At 44.9% G+C, this 19,558-nt stretch overlaps 1 protein-coding gene across 2 annotated transcripts; it reads left to right on the forward strand.

The window, feature by feature from the left end:
- Positions 1 to 4,037: 4,037 nt before the first annotated feature.
- On the forward strand, positions 4,038 to 18,938 carry LOC139534032 (inter-alpha-trypsin inhibitor heavy chain H5-like). 2 transcript variants are annotated; one of them, XM_071332675.1, is made up of 14 exons: positions 4,038 to 4,237; positions 4,345 to 4,389; positions 5,005 to 5,168; positions 5,817 to 5,927; positions 7,029 to 7,303; positions 8,976 to 9,145; positions 9,555 to 9,671; positions 11,020 to 11,191; positions 11,692 to 12,004; positions 13,061 to 13,743; positions 13,897 to 13,950; positions 15,557 to 15,673; positions 15,787 to 16,164; positions 16,314 to 18,938. In XM_071332675.1, exons 1-14 carry the CDS (start codon positions 4,106 to 4,108, stop codon positions 16,592 to 16,594), a joined length of 3,012 nt encoding a protein of 1,003 aa, XP_071188776.1. In that variant the 5' UTR covers positions 4,038 to 4,105; the 3' UTR covers positions 16,595 to 18,938. The 2 variants fall into 2 exon arrangements, with proteins under 2 accessions (XP_071188776.1, XP_071188777.1); XM_071332676.1 differs by having other exon boundaries at positions 7,032 to 7,303.
- The last annotated feature ends 620 nt before the right edge of the window (positions 18,939 to 19,558 follow it).

Raw genomic sequence — 19,558 nt, forward strand, 5'->3', positions numbered from 1 at the left:
CAGAATGGCAGCATTCTGTAATGAATGAGTAATGAGTAATGATAATGACAGAGTTTTGTGTTAATCCAATGTAATTGTGTGCTGGGCCGGCATTATGGGCGGGCCCTAGGGGGCCTAGCCCGCCCTACTGCACCTCCTTGCCCGTACAAATAAAATATGTAAATATTGATCCTTTATTTGACCAAAACACGCACCGATAGAAAGACGCATCAATCTCACATAAAACATCTAAGCTAGCGAAACAGCGCCCCTCTGTCTCCATATGTGGAGACCATTTATATGAAGCTATCTGGACAAAAGATGAATGGCATGTCATACTTTTTCTGACCAGACAGCATCAGATACATGGGCTACATATGGCAAGACAGAGGGGCGCTGTTCTGCGCGCTAGCTTCAGCAGAGAGGATGAGGCGAAGTGAGAAGGCTCACTCTAGCCAAAATCTGTCCTGAATAAGCCCAATGCGTTTCTATGGGCATAATATGCAGACCTAAGCTTGTTACCTGCAGTCCCGCCATTTGGGACAATGACTCGCATTGTTAGGACGGAGACATGAGCATCTCGTAATTACATACAGATCACAACGTGTGAAGATAATGTGTCTTGAGTATAATTTTAAATGTTGCAACTAGAAGAAGGGGAGGGGTGTGTGGTGAAGAGATGAGCATCTTTCTCCAGAATGCATGCACTCAGCTCTCCAGAATGCATGCACTCAGCTCTCCAGAATGCATGCACTCAGCTCTCCAGAATGCATGCACTCAGCTCTCCAGAATGCATGCACTCAGCTCTCCAGAATGTGCTCTGCTGTCTCCTGCCAATTCTTGCACATTCATTGTTTCATTTTGTGAATCGTTTTCCCTTTGATTGGTTATTTTGATCAATTCCCCATTACATATGTAACCAGTAGGCTGGTAAATGTACCATTAATCCCCGTCATTTGGTTACATTAATTACTCGTAATGCATGGATTACAGTCATTTACGGTTCTCAATCTCGGAGTGGAATGTTGTTTGCAAAATTCACAACCTGCTACACTTGTGTGAAACAGGTTGGTTTATTTCATAGCTTAGGACTCCCGAGTGGCGCAGCGGTCTAAGGCACTATACAGTGGGGCAAAAAAATTATTTAGTCAGCCACCAATTGTGCAAGTTCACCCACTTAAAAAGATGAGAGAGGCCTGTAATTTTCATCATAGGTACACTTCAACTATGACAGACAAAATGAGGAAAGAAAATCCAGAAAATCACATTGTAGGATTTTTAATGAATTTATTTGCAAATTATGGTGGAAAATAAGTATTTGGTCACCTACAAAAGTTTATCTCAATACTTTGTTATATACCCTTTGTTGGCGATGGAAGTTATAGGCCTACTGCTGCATTGGCCTATAGGCTATCTCTGAGTCGTTCTGGCACCAGATTTTGGAGTTACTTTTTATTTTAGTGTCTGCCACGTCCCCAGGGGCAAAATCTGGGGCGGCTCCATATCTATATCTTCCCAGGGTACACTAATGGTTAGAGCATTGGGCCAGTAACCGAAAGGTTGCTCGATTGAATCCCTGAGCTGACAAGGTAAAAATCTGTCATTCTGCCCCTGAACAAGGCAGTTAACACACTGTTCCCTGGTAGGCCGTCATTGCAAATAAGAATTTGTTCTCAACTGACTTGCCTAGTTAAATAAAGGTTAAAAAAAAACTATGAAAAAATGTGCCTCTGTGCCAAATGTGGTGCTTCTATCACAAAGTGCCCAATTGAGTCTACTGTCGTGGCCAAAATTTTGAGAATGACTCAAATATTAATTTCCACAAAGTTTGCTGCTTCAGTGTCTTTAGATATTTTTGTCAGATGTTACTATGGAATACTGAAGTATAATTACAAGCATTTCATAAGTGTCAAAGGCTTTTATTGACAATTACATGAAGTTGATGCAAAGAGTCAATATTTGCCATGTTGACCCTTCTTTTTCAAGACCTCTGCAATCCGCCCTGGCATGCTGTCAATTAACTTTTGGGCTACATCCTGACTGATGGCAGCCCATTCTTGCATAATCGATGCTTGGAGTTTGTCAGAATTTGTGGGGTTTTGTTTGTCCACCCGCCTCTTGAGGATTGACCACAAGTTCTCAATGGGATTAAGGTCTGGGGAGTTTCCTGGCCATGGAACCAAAATATTAATGTTTTATTCACCGAGCCACTTAGTTATCACTTTTGCCTTATGGCAAGGTGCTCCATCATGCTGGAAAAGGCATTGTTTGTCACCAAACTGTTCCTGGATGGTTGGGAGAAGTTTCTCTCAGAGGATGTGTTGGTACCATTCTTTATTCATGGCTGTGTTCTTAGGCAAAATTGTGAGTGAGCTAACTCCCTTGGCTGAGAAGCAACCCCACACATGAATGGTCTCAGGATGCTTTACTGTTGGCATGTCACAGGACTGATGGTAGCGCTCACCTTGTCTTCTCCGGACAAGCTTTTTTCCGGATACCCCAAAGAACCGGAAAGGGGATTCATCAGAGAAAATGACTTCACCCCAGTCCTCAGCAGTCCAATCCCTGTACCTTTTGCAGAAAATCAGTCTGTCCCTGATGTTTTTCCTGGAGAGAAGTGGCTTCTTTGCTGCCCTTCTTGACACCAGGCCATCCTCCAAAAGTCTTTGCCTCACTGTGCGTGCAGATGCACTCACACCTGCCTGCTGCCATTCTTGAGCAAGCTCTGTACTGGTGGTGCCCCGATCCCGCAGCTGAATCAACTTTAGGAGACGGTCCTGGCGCATGCTGGACTTTCTTGGGCGCCCTGAAGCCTTCTTTACAACAATTGAACAGCTCTCCTTGAAGTTCTTGATTATCCTTTAAATGGTTGATTTAGGTGCAATCTTACCGGCAGCAATATCCTTGCCCGTGAAGCCCTTTTGTGCATAGCAATGTTGACAGCACATGTTTCCTTGCAGGTAACCATGGTTGACAGAGGAAGAACAATGATTCCAAGCACCACCCTCCTTTTGAAGCTTCCAGTCTGTTATTCGAACTCAATCAGCATGACAGAGTGATCTCCAGCCTTGTCCTCGTCACCACTCACACCTGTGTTAACGAGAGAATCACTGACATGATTTCAGCTGGTCCTTTTGTGGCAGGGCTGAAATGCAGTGGAAATGTTTTGGGGAGATTCAGTTTGCAATTAATTGCAATTCATCTGATCACTCTTCATAACATTCTGGAGTATATGAAAATTGCCATCATACAAACTGAGGCAGCAGACTGTGAAAATTAACATTAATAATTACTATTAATTAATTAATATTAATGAATTACTTTGCAATTAATTGCAATTCATCTGATCACTCTTCATAACATTCTGGAGTATATGAAAATTGCCATCATACAAACTGAGGCAGCAGACTTTGTGAAAATTCATATTTGTCTCATTCTCAAAACTTTTGGCCATGACTGTACATTTTCAGCTTAGCCACACCACTAGTATACATTTCTCCATTCCTCCATATTAACACCGAAATCATAGTAAATAGTGTTTTTGTCTGTAAATAGCTGCGTGACAAAGTCCTAAAATTTCAGAAGGATAAAAAAACCTGTTTTTAAATTATGTGGTTTTGCTAAATTTACCACAGTTTGCCCTTTTAAGGTTAAATAATTTTGCCTTTAAATAATTTTGACTTTGTGTCATACTGCATAAGTGTACGCAATTTGTATTTATAAATGCAGTTTTGAGAGTTCAAACGTGACAGTGACACTTGGCTAAATGAATCACATTGCCCTTGAAGTGATTTGTTGGAGTGGAAGTGGAAGTGGGGTCAACTTCAAGGCGAGTAGTGAACGAAGACTATAGAGGTAATTGATGGCCTTTGGAGTGGGGTGCACATTGTAATAGCTGTGTGCCTGTGTGTGTGACCCGGGTCAGGCGCTTCTTCCCTAGCCCCCGACGCGACTAATCCAGTCCAGGGGGAAGACTCTGCATCTCTCTGCTGGTGGGCGTGCCGTTGCGAGTCAAGTGTCCTCAGTCATCCATCGTCTCATAAATTCGGCCACTCTGATCCAAACGACCCGCAGACTCAGTGCGCTGCACCCTGGAAATATGCGCTCATATTCGTTATTACTGTAAATGGGAATGGACGTCAACATGCTGTTTTTGACTTTACTGATGTGTTACAATCCGTATGCTTTTGGACTGTTAGAGGATATTAATATTGAGGATGATCTTTCTCCCGACTTGACCGACTTTGATTTGAATATTGTGAGCGTAATTTCAACTCTGAACTATTTCATTTGGCAACATTGATATATATTTTGAGGGCTTCTTTAGAGCACTATTTAACAGATCTATTTTGTTTCCCATCTCAGTCTCCCCGTAGAGTGCCTCGTCAGGTGAAATCCATGCTTATTAAGGTAAAGATTACAACGTTTAATGTCTTGACATTTCTGCTCTTAAGCATCTTTTTCGCTCTTGTGCGTCATTGTGTGTAGCCTAGGCTACTGTAGACTAAATATCAACCACATTCATTCTCAAAGAGATCTGCATGCTGCATACTGTTGTTCATTGATAACAATTGAAGAATATGTCACAAAACGTATTTCGTGAAAGCAGAGTAGAGGGATGGGTAGTTCAGCTCTGCAGTTTGTCATCCTCGAAAACTCTCCTCCGGTGTGACACGCAGGGGTGTGACACGCAGAGACCTGCCAAGCGCACCGGGCTGTCCGCCAGATAAGTGGAAATCGCTGGACATCTATCCAGAAATACATGACAAAATATTTTAAAATATCCCGCCAACGTGGTGATAAGGAGTTTGGAACGATATCTCACTGGAAATGAACGGAATAGATTAGTGGCCAAAGCGCAGCATGTGTGTGTGCGTGAACGCAGTGCTGTGCTGTCCCATTATACGAGACATGAAAAACATCCATCACTGCCAGATTTAAATTAACCAAATGTATTACAAACCAATCAAACCTAAGGTGTAAGCAATACACGTGACCCTAACATGTTGATGTCCAACCGTGTAGGAGACCAAACCGCATATCCAGGAGCTGTCGGTGAAGACCACCATTATCTCCCGATACGCCTTCACGGCGGTGTCGTGCACCATGCTCAACCGGCACTCCGCCGCCGCCGAGGGCGTCTTCCAGTTCCTGATTCCCAAGAACGCCTATGTCTCGAACTTTACCATGTAAGCGCCAAAACGCAACAGATGCGTAATTGCGCATTGGTATTTTTATTGTAGCCTAGATAGATGCTTCTGGGTAATAGATCATGTCATTCTGAGTCTAATGTGGTTCAGACTGTGTACACTGGTTGGAAGTGAACTACAATGGATCTTTTCCCTCTCAATTGATTTTGATGTCTTATTTATTTTCTCAGTTTATTGTTGTGTGATTACTACTCCTCTTTGCCATTTTCTCCCTCTTCCCATGGCATGCCATTGTGGCCAATCAATCATTGTATGGGTTTATGAGGGCTCTGTTGCTATGGGAGAGGTTAGTGTGGGGGCTGTGACTGTTCAATGGTGCAAAGGTCATTTACTGTGTTGTGGTCACAAGCCTTCATTCATCTACATTTACTAGATTGTTCACTGGACTATGAGAGACAGTATAGTCCAGAAGCCTCTGAAGAGGCCTGTGAATTGCAACATATGTCTTTGATATGTTTGCCTGTATACTTTTATGTATCACAGTAATATACGCCTACCAAAATGAAATTAGGGGTTTTCCAGTGATTCTTTGACAGAGTTTTGCCATGGATGGTTTACTTACTCTGGTGGTCCTTAACATCACCTCCACTCTTAACCCCTGACCTCTGACCTCTACCCTGAACACAGGATCATTGGGGGGCGTGTCTACCCCAGTGAGGTCAGGCCCAAGGAGAAGAAGGTCAAACAGGGGAAGGGCGGTGAGGCCAAACCCAAGAACAAGGAGGCAGGTGAACAGAGGTAAAGTGTGTGTGTGTGTGTGTGTGTGTGTGTGTGTGTGTGTGTGTGTGTGTGTGTGTGTGTGTGTGTGTGTGTGTGTGTGTGTGTGTGTGTGTGTGCGTGTGTGTGCGTGCGTTCGTGCGTGCGTGCATGCGTGCGTGCGTGCGTGCGTGTTCTTGTGTGTGTGTGTGGCCAGTCACCAGTGTCTAACCTTGTCTGCCAGTACAACCTCTAGAGTCCTCTAGAGTCACTAGCTACTACTCTGCCAGTAGAAACAGGTTTATATCCCATCTAAAAAACTATTTTATTGAACTGTTCCTGTTGAAAAACAATATCCCACATATAAATATAGTAATCTACACACACTTAAGGTAAAAAAAATGTTTTTTAGACACGAGTGTAAACTTAATGGAGTAAGGCCATTCAATGAGTTGGTCTGATGGTGCCGTCTGATGTCATCGGCCTCCACCTTGTTTTTGGGAACAATAGAGGAGCAATAGAGAACCAAAGAGGAAAGGCTTCTGTGCCTTTTCTTAAGTTAAATGAGGTGAAAAGGAGACTGGAGTGCGACTTCAAACACCAGCCTGACCACAGAACATGTGTTTCTGACCTGCCTGGAGTTGAGCAGCAGGGCTGGATCATAGCTCCAGAGACTGGAAATGAAGAATTATTGTCACATAAATCTGTGACCAGTCTCCGATAGGAATAAATTACATCATGAGTCTACTTGCCAGTCCATAAAATGACACTTTTAAGATGAAATCAGATTTACAGAGAGGGTATTCACATTTCACAGAGAGGGAAGGGGAGAGGAGAGTGATAGAAAGGGTAAAGGAGAACAGGAGGGAGAAAATAAAGAAGGAGGGAGAGATATGAGGAATGGAAATGTTTATTGGTTAGTTCAGAGGCTGAGTCCCGTGAGGAGAGCTCCTGGCAGTCACTGCCCTTCCACACTGACGATGTCACTACTTGGAATGACTCATTCCCTACTCCTCCTCTTTCCCCAACTATTTCTCTCCCTTTTTCTTTCCTCTATATTCTTATTATTATCTTCCTCCCACCCCTCTCCTCTCCTCCATCTCTCTCTCCTTCTCCCCTCTCTCCTCCTCTCTTCTCCCTCAGTAGCGAACCAGAGGTGGAGGTGTTCAGGATGGGGGCCAGTATCCCAGGTCGTAACCGGGCCGTGTTCATGCTGACCTATGAGGAGCTGCTCCAGCGGAGGCTGGGGAGGTATGAGCATGTGACCAGCCTGAGACCCCTGCAGCTGGTCAGCCGTCTCAGTGTGGACGTCACCATTGTGGATCACTCCACCATCACCCACCTGGAGGTGCTGCCACTGCGCAACGGCAAGAGCAACACGGCAGTTGCCAGGGGTGCCAGTGCAGCGAAGACACCTGGTACAGTTTGAGTGTGGGATGTGTTGAGTCTGTGCTTTGTCCATACTAGGTGTGTATTCTGAAAGTATTCAGACCATTTTACTTTTTCCACATTTTGTTACGTTACAGCCTTATTCTAAAAGGGGTTAAATAAATATTTTTCCTCCTCAAGCTACACACAATACCCCTTAATGACAAAGCAAAAACAGGTTTTTAGAAATGTTTACAAATGTATTAAAATTAAAAACAGAAATACCTTATTTACATACGTATTCAGGCCCTTTGCTATGAGAATCGAAGTTGAGCTCAGGTACATCCTGTTTCCATTGATCGTCCTTGAGATGTTTCTACAACTTGATTGGAGTCCACCTATGGTAAATTCAATTGATTGGACATGATTTGGAAAGGCACACACATGTCTATATAAGGTCCCATAGTTGACAGTGCATGTCAGAGCAAAAACCAAGAGGAGCTCAGGAGTTCCTCTGTGGAGATGGGAGAATCTTCCAGAAGGACAACCATCTCTGCAGCACTCAACCAATCAGGCCTTTATGGTAGAGTGAACAGAAGGAAGCCACTCCTCAGTAAAAGGCACATGACATCCCGCTTGAACTTAAAGGACTCTCAGACCATGAGAAACCAGATTTTCTGGTTTGATGAAACCACGATTGAACTCTTTGGCCTGAAAGCAAAGTGTCACGTCTGAATGAAACCTGGCACCATCCCTACGGTGAAGCATGGTGGTGGAGGCATCATGCTGTGAGAGGTTTTTCAGCGACGGGGATTGGGAGACTAGTCAGGATCGAGGGAAGATGAACGGAGCAAAGTACAGAGAAATACTTGATGAAAACCTGCTCAACGCCTCAGACTGGGGCAAAGGTTCACCTTCCAACAGGACAACGACCCTAAGCACACAGCCAAGACAACGCATGAGTGGCTTCGGGACAAGTCTTTGAATGTCCTTGAGTGGCCCTGCCAGAGCCCGAACTTGAACCCGATCAAACATTTCTGGAGAGACCTGAAAATAGCTGTGCAGCGACAATCCCCATCCAACCTGACAGAGCTTGAAAGGATCTGCAGAGAAGAATGGGAGAAACTCCCCAAATACAGGTGTGCCAAGCTTGTAGCATCATAGCCAAGAAGAGAATACAAGAGAATACAATTGCTTCCAAAGGTGCTTCAACAAAGTACTGTGTAAAGGGTATGAATACTTATGTAAATGTGATATTTCAGCTTTTTACAAAAATTTCTAAAAACCTGTTTTTGCTTTGTCATTATGAGGTATTGTGTGTAGATTGATGAGGGGGCAAAAACAATTTAATACATGCTAGAATAATGCTGTAATGTAACAAAATGTGGAAAAAGTCAAAGGGTCTGAATATTAAGCAAATGCACTGTATCTAACATTAGAAATAGTTCTGCAGCGATATAGGCACCTCTGAAAAATGTTCAGATTCCAACTTAATCTATTTAACCTTCCTATGGACAATGTTAAGTATCTCTAGTTTAGCACACCGTCCCCCCCCCCCCCCCCCCCCCCACACACACACACACACACACACACACACACACACACACACACACACACACACACACACACACACACACACACACACACACACACACACACACACACACACACACACACTTCCCAGCTTTATCTCACACACACTTACTGTTTCCCTCCCACCAGCCAAGCCTGCTCTTCCTGTTTCCACGGTGATCAAACAAAATAAGACGTTCTGTAGGATCACCTTCAGCCCCAACATCGTTCAGCAGGCTAAGATCACCACCAGCGGCATGCTGGGAGAGTTTGTGGTGCACTATGACGTGGAGAGAGAGCTGGGGATAGGAGACATACAGGTCAGATTTCACACACCAAAAACACACACACGCACACACACACACACACACACATCCAACGCTCCCGCTATTAGTGTAAATGTGTCATGCCATGAACATGGTAGATAGAAACATGTTAAACCATGTATCTCCACTTAACAGTATACATGAAAACTGCATGCATTAATCAAGGATCAAACGGGACAAATGCTCATCTCTCTGATTCTCACACACACTCTCACACATCCTGGTCCCATTGCCTTCATCCACCGTCAACACATTCATTTTCCAGCACCATATCCACCCCCTCCCGGGTCACTCTACAACCACACCGTCAGTCCAGCAGCCCTGTGGACACTGTGTTGGTGGGCTCTGTTTTACTGCTCATGGCTACTGAGAACTGTCTAACTTTTCTCTGGTTCTCTCTCAGGTTCTGAACGGCCATTTTGTGCACTACTTCGCCCCAAAGGATCTGCCGGTGGTGCCCAAGAACGTGGTGTTTGTGATCGACACCAGCGCCTCTATGCTGGGCACCAAGATCAGACAGGTAACCGGTTACGGTCAAACCCTTCTCATCACACCATTGTCCACTGTTTACTAGATAGGGTCAAGATATCTTGTTCTCTCCTTCTCCTTTTTGTTGTTGTTAAACATGGTTTCCTTCTGAATACAATGATCACACATATATACTGTATAGCTTATGGGGAATCTGTGGGTTTTAATAAATGCCAAGTGGAGTCAACTTTAGTTTTACTTTAGTCCTTCACATCTCTGTGATCAAGCCTTAAAGATCCTGAGAGATCCTGAGTTAGTGAAGCAGCGTATGATGAATACGACCCCCAGTCCGCCCCCTCTCCGGTCTCTGGCGCAATACTCCCACACTGGTCAGGTAATATCAAAATCAGATCCTTCCTTCTGGGAGATTGCGTTATAATCCCTCTGGTATCATCTGATACTTCATCTGAGCAGCTGCTCCACTGCAGATCCAGAAACCCAAAGACTTAGAGTGGCAAAAACAGAAAAGAGAAACTGATTCATGCACACTCTGAAATGCTGGAAACATGCTCAACGTTCACTATTGTAGTTGTATTGAATTGAATTGAATGCTATGGAGGAGAGGCGTCATTGTCTTTGGCATCATTTAAACACTCCAGATGACAGCATCATCTGGAGTGATCCCTTCCCCGTTCCCTCCACCCCCAGTGGACCACTCTGTAGTGAACAAGTGGGCTTTGATCTCTCCCTACAATAGAGCACTCAGTCTGTCTATGGCTCTGACTCTTGCCCCCTACAGTCTATAGGCATCTGGTAACCCCTCTATCTCTATCACACCCACTCTACTCCAGATTTCATATGCACTATTCATTTGGTAGGCTCTTCGTTCTGTGCAACTTCTAAACCCCAGTACATTTGAGAAACAAGCTGTAGCATGGATACGGTAAATAGTTGTGGTGTGTGTGTTTACGTGCATGTGTGTGTGTGTGTGTGAGGGGGTGAGAGAAACAGTTTCTGAACTAAGGAACGGAACAGCTGTTTCAAAGGGCTGGGTCTTTGAGTGGCAGTGTCAGGTTAAGCCCAACCATTACAGAGTTAGCATGACAACAACACTGCTCACAAAAACCATGATTAAAACATTACATCTAGGTAATTACCACGATATTGGTGCTAACATAAACCATGACCATGTGTGTTATAATAGCCTATAATAGAAGGTGTCTCTTCCTGTTGGGGCAAAGTTTTCCAGGCCTGTTTGGTTCGCTCGTGTGAACACAACTGAATAGAATGATTTTGCACAAAGGCAAAGGTATTACAATGATATCATTTGATGTATTGATGAAAGCAAAACCAAAATGCTCTCTCTCTGTCTCTCGCCCCTCTCCCTCCCTCTCTCTCAGACTAAGGATGCCCTGTTCACTATCCTGAGGGACCTGCGTCCAGGCGACCGGTTTAACTTTGTCAGCTTCTCTAACCGTATCAAGGTGTGGCAGCCCAACCGCCTGGTCCCCGTCACGCCTCTCAACGTCCGAGACGCCAAGAAGTTCATCTATATGCTCCAACCCACTGGAGGTGAGAGAGATAGAGACACAGCAGTGCATTCTGGGATAGAGGGAGATGAGTTATTTCACTGATAGGCCTAATCAGAATAATTTCGGGGTGATTACATTTGTCCTGTCCTGCACCAGGGTGTAATGGAAGTGTGTTTCTTGCGTTTCCAACTTCCCCTGAGACAGCCCTAGGGAGTGGGGTCACGGTCAGCGTCACCATTGTCCAGCGCCGCTGGAGAAATTGGGGATAAATGCCTTGCTCAAGGGCACCGTCACATATATATCTGGTATTCAAACCAGCGTCCTTTTGGTTATTGGACCAGCGCTCTAACCTCGAGGTTTCCTGCCGCCCCTATGGAGTTCTTTCTCTTACCCAACCCCCATTTTTGGCTGAACCGATATGACCGTTTTCTTTCTCTCATATCCCATTGGACAGGTCACAATTATACACTCTTAGTTTGAGAATCACTACTAACCACTATTTCCCAAGATCAATCTCTCTCTCCATCTCTCCTCTACCAGGCACTGACATCAATGGTGGCATACAGACGGGCTCCTCATTGCTAAGCGGCTACCTGAATGCCGATCCAGACGCCAACCACAACAGTGTGTCTCTCATCATCTTCCTGACAGACGGGCGGCCCACGGTGGGCGAGCTGCAGTCTCCCAGGATCCTCAGCAACGCGCGGGCAGCGGTGAAGGAGAAGTTCTGCGTGTTCACCATCGGGATGGGGAACGATGTGGACTATAGGCTTCTGGAACGCATGGCCCTGGAAAACTGTGGGATGATGAGGAGGATACATGAGGATTCAGATGCCAGCACCATGCTCAAAGGGTACGGGGGTGTGTGTGTGAGAGAGGAGAGAGGAGAGAGGAGAGAGAGAGAGAGAGAGAGAGAGAGAGAGAGAGAGAGAGAGAGAGAGAGAGAGAGAGAGAGAGAGAGAGAGAGAGAGAGAGAGAGAGAGAGAGAGAGAGAGAGAGAGAGAGAGAGAGAGAGAGAGAGAGAGAGAGAGAGAGAGAGAGAGAGAGAGAGAGAGAGAGAGAGAGAGAGAGAGAGAGATGTTCAGTAGACAGCTAGTACAGAGGAGAAGGCAGAAGTGGTTAGAATTGATTCATTATAATCAAATGGTATAGAGAAGGTCAAGGGGTGCGTTAAAGGAATAGGAATGAGTGAAAGAATAACCAATGATACACATACTGAGAGAAGGCTCTTCTTGAACTGCAATCTTTCAAACCAAATCAAACACACACACTCGGCGACAGTCTTACCGGACACTTTTCTGAAGTGTTTGTTTAGTAGTGAGGGGATGAATCTGTGTGACTGTGTGTTGTGAAAGGGCCTTCTGGGTATGTCTGAGGGGTTAATTGATAGCCTCCTGAGATAATAACAGAGGCGAGACCTAGCTGAGCCAACACACAGTTAAAGAGGTGAGGAGGTTTACTGTGCTACGGTCCAAGGCCTGTCTGGAAAACCAACACATAACAAACACACACTGGTTGTGTCCAAAATGACACCCCATTCCCTATTCCCTACATAGTGCACTCCTTTTGACCAGGAACCACAGGGTGACATTTGGGACGCATGCATGCTCTCCTTAATACATCACCGTCCCTAACCGGATCTCTGGGGGGGTGAGTGTGTGTACACAGTCACACAGACATTTGAGGCCCCTAGAGCATATAAGAGAGTAGCACACACAATGTCTTGATTCTTGTGTCCATGATACAGTGAAGTAGCTGAGGTATAGAATTCTACTGGGCGCTAGATTCTCAACATGTTATAACATGGTAACACATATTATAACATTGGATGTTACTTCTATTCCCTCTTTCACTCTTCCATATCTCTCTCTCTCCCTCCATGTCCCTTCCTCCCTCTCTCTTCCTCTAGGTTTTATGATGAGATAGGCACTCCACTGCTCTCTGATATCAGGGTGAATTACACAGAGGACTCGGTCCAGTACGTCACCCAGCACCTCTTCACCAACTATTTCAACGGCTCAGAGATCGTCATCGCCGGCAAATTGACCAATCAAAGTGCAGACTCCCTGCACGTCCAGGTCACCGCCAGCAACAGCGACAAGAGCATCGTCCTGGAGACAGACGTGGCGTTACGGCAAAGGGAGGTGGAGACGGAGAGGCACGTGAAGGAGGCGGCGGCCGGGGTGGGGTCAGGGGTTACAGGGGCGGGCACGACAGGGTCAGTGGCGGATGATTTCGTGGAGCGTGTATGGGGTTTCCTGAGTGTGAAGGAGGGGCTGAGGTCCAGGCTGAAGAGCCAGACCAGCAGGGAGAGAGAGGGACATACCCAGCAGGCGACTGACCTCTCCCTGACATACCACTTCCTCACGCCCCTCACCTCCCTGGTGGTGGAAAAACCTCAGGTGCTGGCCGACGGAACCATGGCCGAGAACACACCCACCCCCACCCCTGTAACCACAGAGACAAATAAGAAGGCTGTTTCAGCCAATGAGCTGTCGGATGAGACAGAAGGGGAGGAAGACACAGCCCAGAGCCTGCACTTGAAGAAAGACCAGCCGGGTGGACAGAGTTCCACAGTTACCAAGACAACGGGTTAGCAGGCTTGAGGCTTTTGTTTCTGACTTAATCCATTTCATCAAATGCTTCCTGTTATCGATGCCAATGCCAACAAATAGAAACTGAGAGGAAGTATTGGACTATTGAAAACATATTACCTGTACAAACCAAAGTCTGTTTTGTCTATAGGTAAAGTTTTGAAGAGGCCAGCCCAAAAATCTGTAACCATCTCCAAAACATCAGGTTAGTGGTTCTGAGGCTCTGTTAGAGGGAGGGGAACTGGAGAAAGGTACAGTAGACTCTCTCTACTCTCTGTGTGGGCCGACTTTAAGTTAGGAGCCCAGTCAGACACACAGCACTCATTACAGACAGTCAAGGGGTCGGAGATGTCTATTTACTCTGAAACTGAACTACAGAATGTTTACAGGGGCTAATTGAAGTATCTGCACTGGGCCTGGGATTGGTACTGTGAAGTACACACAAACACACACACACACACACACAGTCACGGGAATAGACACACATGTGCGTGCACACACACTAAACCTCACACACACACACTGAGACTGAGAGAGAGGTCAGTAGACTGAAGAAGACACGTGAGATGACATCAATGACCCTGTCATTACTGTTGCTCTCTCATCTCCTGAATTTGCACTTAGCTCAGGTCTCACAGGCCCACTCAAAGCAGGAAACAACTAACAACCTACAACTAACTGCCGACACTAACTGCCGACAACTAACTGCCTACAGATAACTGCCTACAACTAACTGCCTACAACTAACAACCAACAGCTAACTGCCTACAACTAACTGCCTACAACTAACTGCCTACAACTAACTGCCTACAACTAACTGAATACAGCTAACTGCCTACAACTAACTGCCTACAACTAACTGACTACAGCTAACTGCCGACAACTAACTGCCTACAGCTAACTGCCTACAGCTAACTGCCTACAACTAACAGCCAACAGCTAACTGCCTACAACTAACTGCCTACAACTAACAGCCAACAGCTAACTGCCTACAACTAACTGCCTACAACTAACTGCCTACAGCTAACTGCCGACAACTAACTGAATACAGCTAACTGCCTACAACTAACTGCCTACAACTAACAGCCAACAGCTAACTGCCTACAACTAACTGCCTACAACTAACAGCCAACAGCTAACTGCCTACAACTAACTGCCTACAACTAACTGCCTACAGCTAACTGCCGACAACTAACTGAATACAGCTAACTGCCTACAACTAACTGCCTACAACTAACAGCCAACAGCTAACTGCCTACAACTAACTGCCTACAACTACCAGCCAACAACTAACTGCCTACAACTAACTGCCTACAACTAACTGCCTACAACTAACTGCCTACAACTAATTGCCTACGATTTACAGCCTACACTGGTATCTGGTGATATCTGATTATACATACAGTATAGTCACTTGTGCTTCAGACCCACAGATATATACAGAAAAGTGTATTTATCAGACCTGGGTTCAAATACTATTGAATGTATTTCAACTACTATTTCCCAACAAGTATTCATATCCTCAAATACACTGACTCCCATGCATTTAACCCAGGTATTTAAAAAAAAAGCATTTAAATAAATACCTTTCAAATACAATTTACAATTTGATTTTTACAAATAATCATTCAGATACTGAAATAAAAGTACTTGTTTGGATGTGTATTTGAAAATGTAATACATTTAAAATACTGCAATACACATGTATTTGAATCCAGGTATGCATAGATGTACTATTTTCTCATATTCCATCATATTCAATACCAGTGTCTCTATATCCCATCTCTCACACACCAACCCCCTTGCCACAGCGGACGGCGATCCCCACTTTGTGGTTGAGTTCCCCCTCAGTAAACTGACTGTGTGTTTCAACATCAACGGAGAGCCAGGACACATTCTCAGAATGGTATCTGACCACAAGCACTCTGGTAAGATTGTCTTCAAGAGATTCTGACTTTATGTTTGATGTTCGGTTATGTGTTTTCATATGATTCATGTGGTCTATTTGTGTGTGTGATCGTGCGTGTGTATGTGAGTCTAGGTGTGACAGTAAACGGTAAGCTGATAGGGGCCCCAGCGCCAGCGGGCAGCCACAAACAGCAGAGGACATACTTCAGCACCCTTACCATCGTGGTGAACCGACCCAAACGTTCCTACATCGAGGTCACCCCCAAGAAGGTCATTCTGGATGGACGTGACCGCCTGGTCCTGCCCTGCGACACCACAGTCTCCGTGGAGAGTGGCGGGCTTGCGGTGACGATAGTGGGAAAGTCCACCGTGACCGTAACCATAGGAAGAACTATTAGTTTCGTCATACTGGTGCATCAGTACAAGAACCCTGCTCCCTATCAGAGAAACCACCTGGGATTTTACATCTCCAACAGCAAAGGGCTGTCACATGACTGTCATGGACTACTGGGTAGGTATCAGAAACTACTAGTGGAAGGTGGGAGGTGGGGGAAGGGGTCTTGAGCCGAAATGGAATTAGGCCCTAGTGAGGATTACCATTGGTTTGCCTATAGCTCTGTGGTTCTGTTCCATTCTGACCCTCTGTGATTCTACTTCCAGGTCAGTTCCTGTATGAGGAAGTGGGACTCGCAGAGCTTCCTGGCAATGCCACGGCAACAGGAGACAACAGCACGTTTGAACGGTCACACATCCTGAAGGTCAAAGGGCGTTCAGTGCCGGTGGTCCAGAAGACCCGGCGTATCTACAGCGGACGTCAGAGCGTGGACTGCTGGTTCGCCAGGAACAACGCAGCCAAGCTGATCGACGGACAGTATGAAGATTATGTGGTGTCACACCTATTCGACACGGGCGATTGGCCCCACGGAAGTAACGTAGCCTGAGACAGGAGCCAATAAGGAGCCAGCAATGAACTTGTCCCGCCCACACATAAACTATAACCCCAGGTACAGCTATAGTAGCCAACATGCTCTTTTCATACCCTCTGACGCTAAACCTCTAAATCAGCTTTCCTTTTGACCCACATACTCACACTCCAAACTACTCAACTACCCATAGAGTTAGATAAAGGACTCATCTTTCTATCTGTGCCATATACAATTGAAGTCGGAAGTTTACATACACTTATGTTGGAGTCATTAAAACTCGTTTTTCAACCACTCCACAAATTTCTTGTTAACAAACTATAGCAAGTCGGTTAGGACATCTACTTTGTGCATGACACAAGTCATTTTTCCAACAATTGTTTACAGACAGATTATTTCACTTAAAATTCACTGTATCACAATTCCAGTGGGTCAGAAGTTTACATACACTAAGTTGACTGTGCCTTTAAACAGCTTGGAAAATTCCAGAAAATGATGTCATGGCTTTAGAAGCTTCTGATAGGCTAATTGACATTATTCGAGTCAATTGGAGGTGTACTTGTGGATGTATTTCAATGCCTACCTTCAACCTCAGTGCCTCTTTGCTTGACATCAGGCAAAAATCTAAAGAAATCAGCCAAGACTTCAGATAAAAAAGTCTGGTTCATTCTTGGGAGCAATTTCCCAACGCCTGAAGGTACCACGTTCATCTGTACAAACAATAGTACGCAAGTATAAACACCATGGAACCACGCAGCCGTCATACATCTCAGGAAGGTGATGCATTCTGTCTCCTAGAGATTAACGTACTTTGGTGCGAAAAGTGCAAATCAATCCCAGAACAACAGCAAAGGACCTTGTGAAGATGCTGGAGGAAACCGGTACAAAAGTATCTATATCCACAGTAAAACGAGTCCTATATCGACATAACCTGAAAGGCCGATCAGCAAGGAAGAAGCCACTGCTCCAAAACCGCCATAAAAAAGCCAGACTACGGTTTGCAGCTGCACATGGGGACAAAGGTCGTACTTTTTGGAGAAATGTCCTCTGGTCTGATGAAACAAAAATAGAACTGTTTGGCCATAATGACCATCGTTATGTTTGGAGGAAAAAGGGGGAGGCTTGCAAGCCAAAGAACACCATCCCAACCGTGAAGCACGGGGGTGGCAGCATAATGTTGTGGGGGTGCTTTGCTGCAGGAGGGACTGGTGCACTTCACAAAATAGATAGTTTCATGAGGAAGAACAATTATGTGGATATATGGAAGCAACATCTCAAGACATCAATCAGGAAGATAAAGCTTGGTTGCAAATGGGTCTTCCAAATGGACAATGACCCCAAGCATACTTACAAAGTTGTGGGAAAATGGCTGAAGGACAACAAAGTCAAGGTATTGGAGTGGCCATCACAAAGCCCTGACCTCAATACTATAGAAAATTTGTGGGCAGAACTGAAAAAGCGTGTGTGAGCAAGGAGGCCTATAAAACTGACTCAGTTACACCAGCTCTGTCAGGAGGAATGGGCCAAAATTCACCCAACTTATTGTGGGAAGCTTGTGGAAGGCTACCCAAAATTTTGACCCAAGTTAAACAATTTAAAGGCAATGCTACCAAATACTAATTAGGTGTATGTAAACTTCTGACCCACTGGGAATGTGATGAAAGAAATGAAAGCTGAAATAATTCATTCTCTCTACTATTATTATGTCATTTCACATTCTTAAAATAAAGTGGGGATCCTAACTGACCTAAGACAGGGAATTTTTACTAGGATTAAATGTCAGGAATTGTAAAAAACTGAGTTTAAATGTATTTGGCTAAGGTGTATGTAAACTTCCGACTTCAACTGTTGCATCTGTGACATCAAGGGCAGTGCCATTGAGGCTATCTCCATTTTAAAGTAGTCAATTTTCTTCTTCACAATTGGCTGATCCCTCCTGGACATGACTCCAACTTGGTCACCAGGAGGAATCAGCTAATGAAGTTGGAAGTCCCACCCAGTTGACTACATTAAAATGGTGGAAGCTCTCAATAGCACAGCCCATTCTAACATAACCTTTTGGCTACTAGAGGCCTCTATCATTTTCTATGCTACTACCCCATCCACCCATCCCCCTCCAACCATGTCTTTCAATCCAATTCCTGTTGCCTACTTCCTGTTGTTTTTTCCTCAGGAGCATCTGCACTGAATAACCAACCATCAATATTCTTGAATATATTTTTTTACTATTTTTAATATAAATGTAATAAGGACATTGTTTGACGTGTATCGTTTTATACTGTAATTTTGTACTTGTAAATATAACCTTTATTGAACCGGATGAACTTTTTGTGTGTAAAGGAAGTAAAACATAAAAACAATATTTATTTGTAAAGATCAACTTTTTTCTGAACAGCTCTAGATTGTGAGAACACTTGAAACATAATACTAACATTACAAAGTAAACAGTTCTATGAAAGTAACTAACAGTTAACACAAACATTTAGTATAATTATGTGCTGTATGTGGCCCAAGCAGGAATCACACCCAAAACTAGTACTGTGCTCCATCCTGCTGAGTTAATCCCATCAGGTCTTTAAAGGCAATGTCCTCATGTTCTTAGAGCTCATATTCACGGTAAACGCTGCTCAATCAGGAATTGCGTTTAACAGCCCCATTGTCTACAACTCGTATTGGGACTGAACCCAGGCCTTAGTCATTGCAGGAAGGCAGGCTCTTTGCATGCTAGGTTTAGGTGCTCACTGGGAGAGCAAACAAGTAAACCTGGTCAAGCTCAAGTGGCGACACTCTGCTTAGGATCACACCTGGTCACACCAGACACCCCCCTAACTAACTCTCTCCTCTACTAGTCCCTGTGCCAATGACTAGCTCCCCCTCTAACCGCCCTCCTCACCCCTCCTGTCATCAGTTTGGGGTCAAAGGCCTGTTGGCCCCCCACACACAGGTGTACTACTCTGCGTCCCGCTCAGGTGTCTGTCATCG

Source organism: Salvelinus alpinus, chromosome 11, assembly GCF_045679555.1.
Source record: "Salvelinus alpinus chromosome 11, SLU_Salpinus.1, whole genome shotgun sequence".
NCBI lineage: Eukaryota > Metazoa > Chordata > Actinopteri > Salmoniformes > Salmonidae > Salvelinus > Salvelinus alpinus.

Excerpts from the sequence above, each read along its gene's own strand:
- LOC139534032 (XM_071332675.1), top strand. The coding sequence starts at position 4,106 with ATGGGAATGGACGTCAACATGCTGTTTTTGACTTTACTGATGTGTTAC. Across the intron at positions 9,672-11,019 it reads TGGGCACCAAGATCAGACAG|ACTAAGGATGCCCTGTTCAC; the intron begins GTAACCGGTTAC and ends CCTCTCTCTCAG. Across the intron at positions 16,165-16,313 it reads TGACTGTCATGGACTACTGG|GTCAGTTCCTGTATGAGGAA; the intron begins GTAGGTATCAGA and ends TTCTACTTCCAG.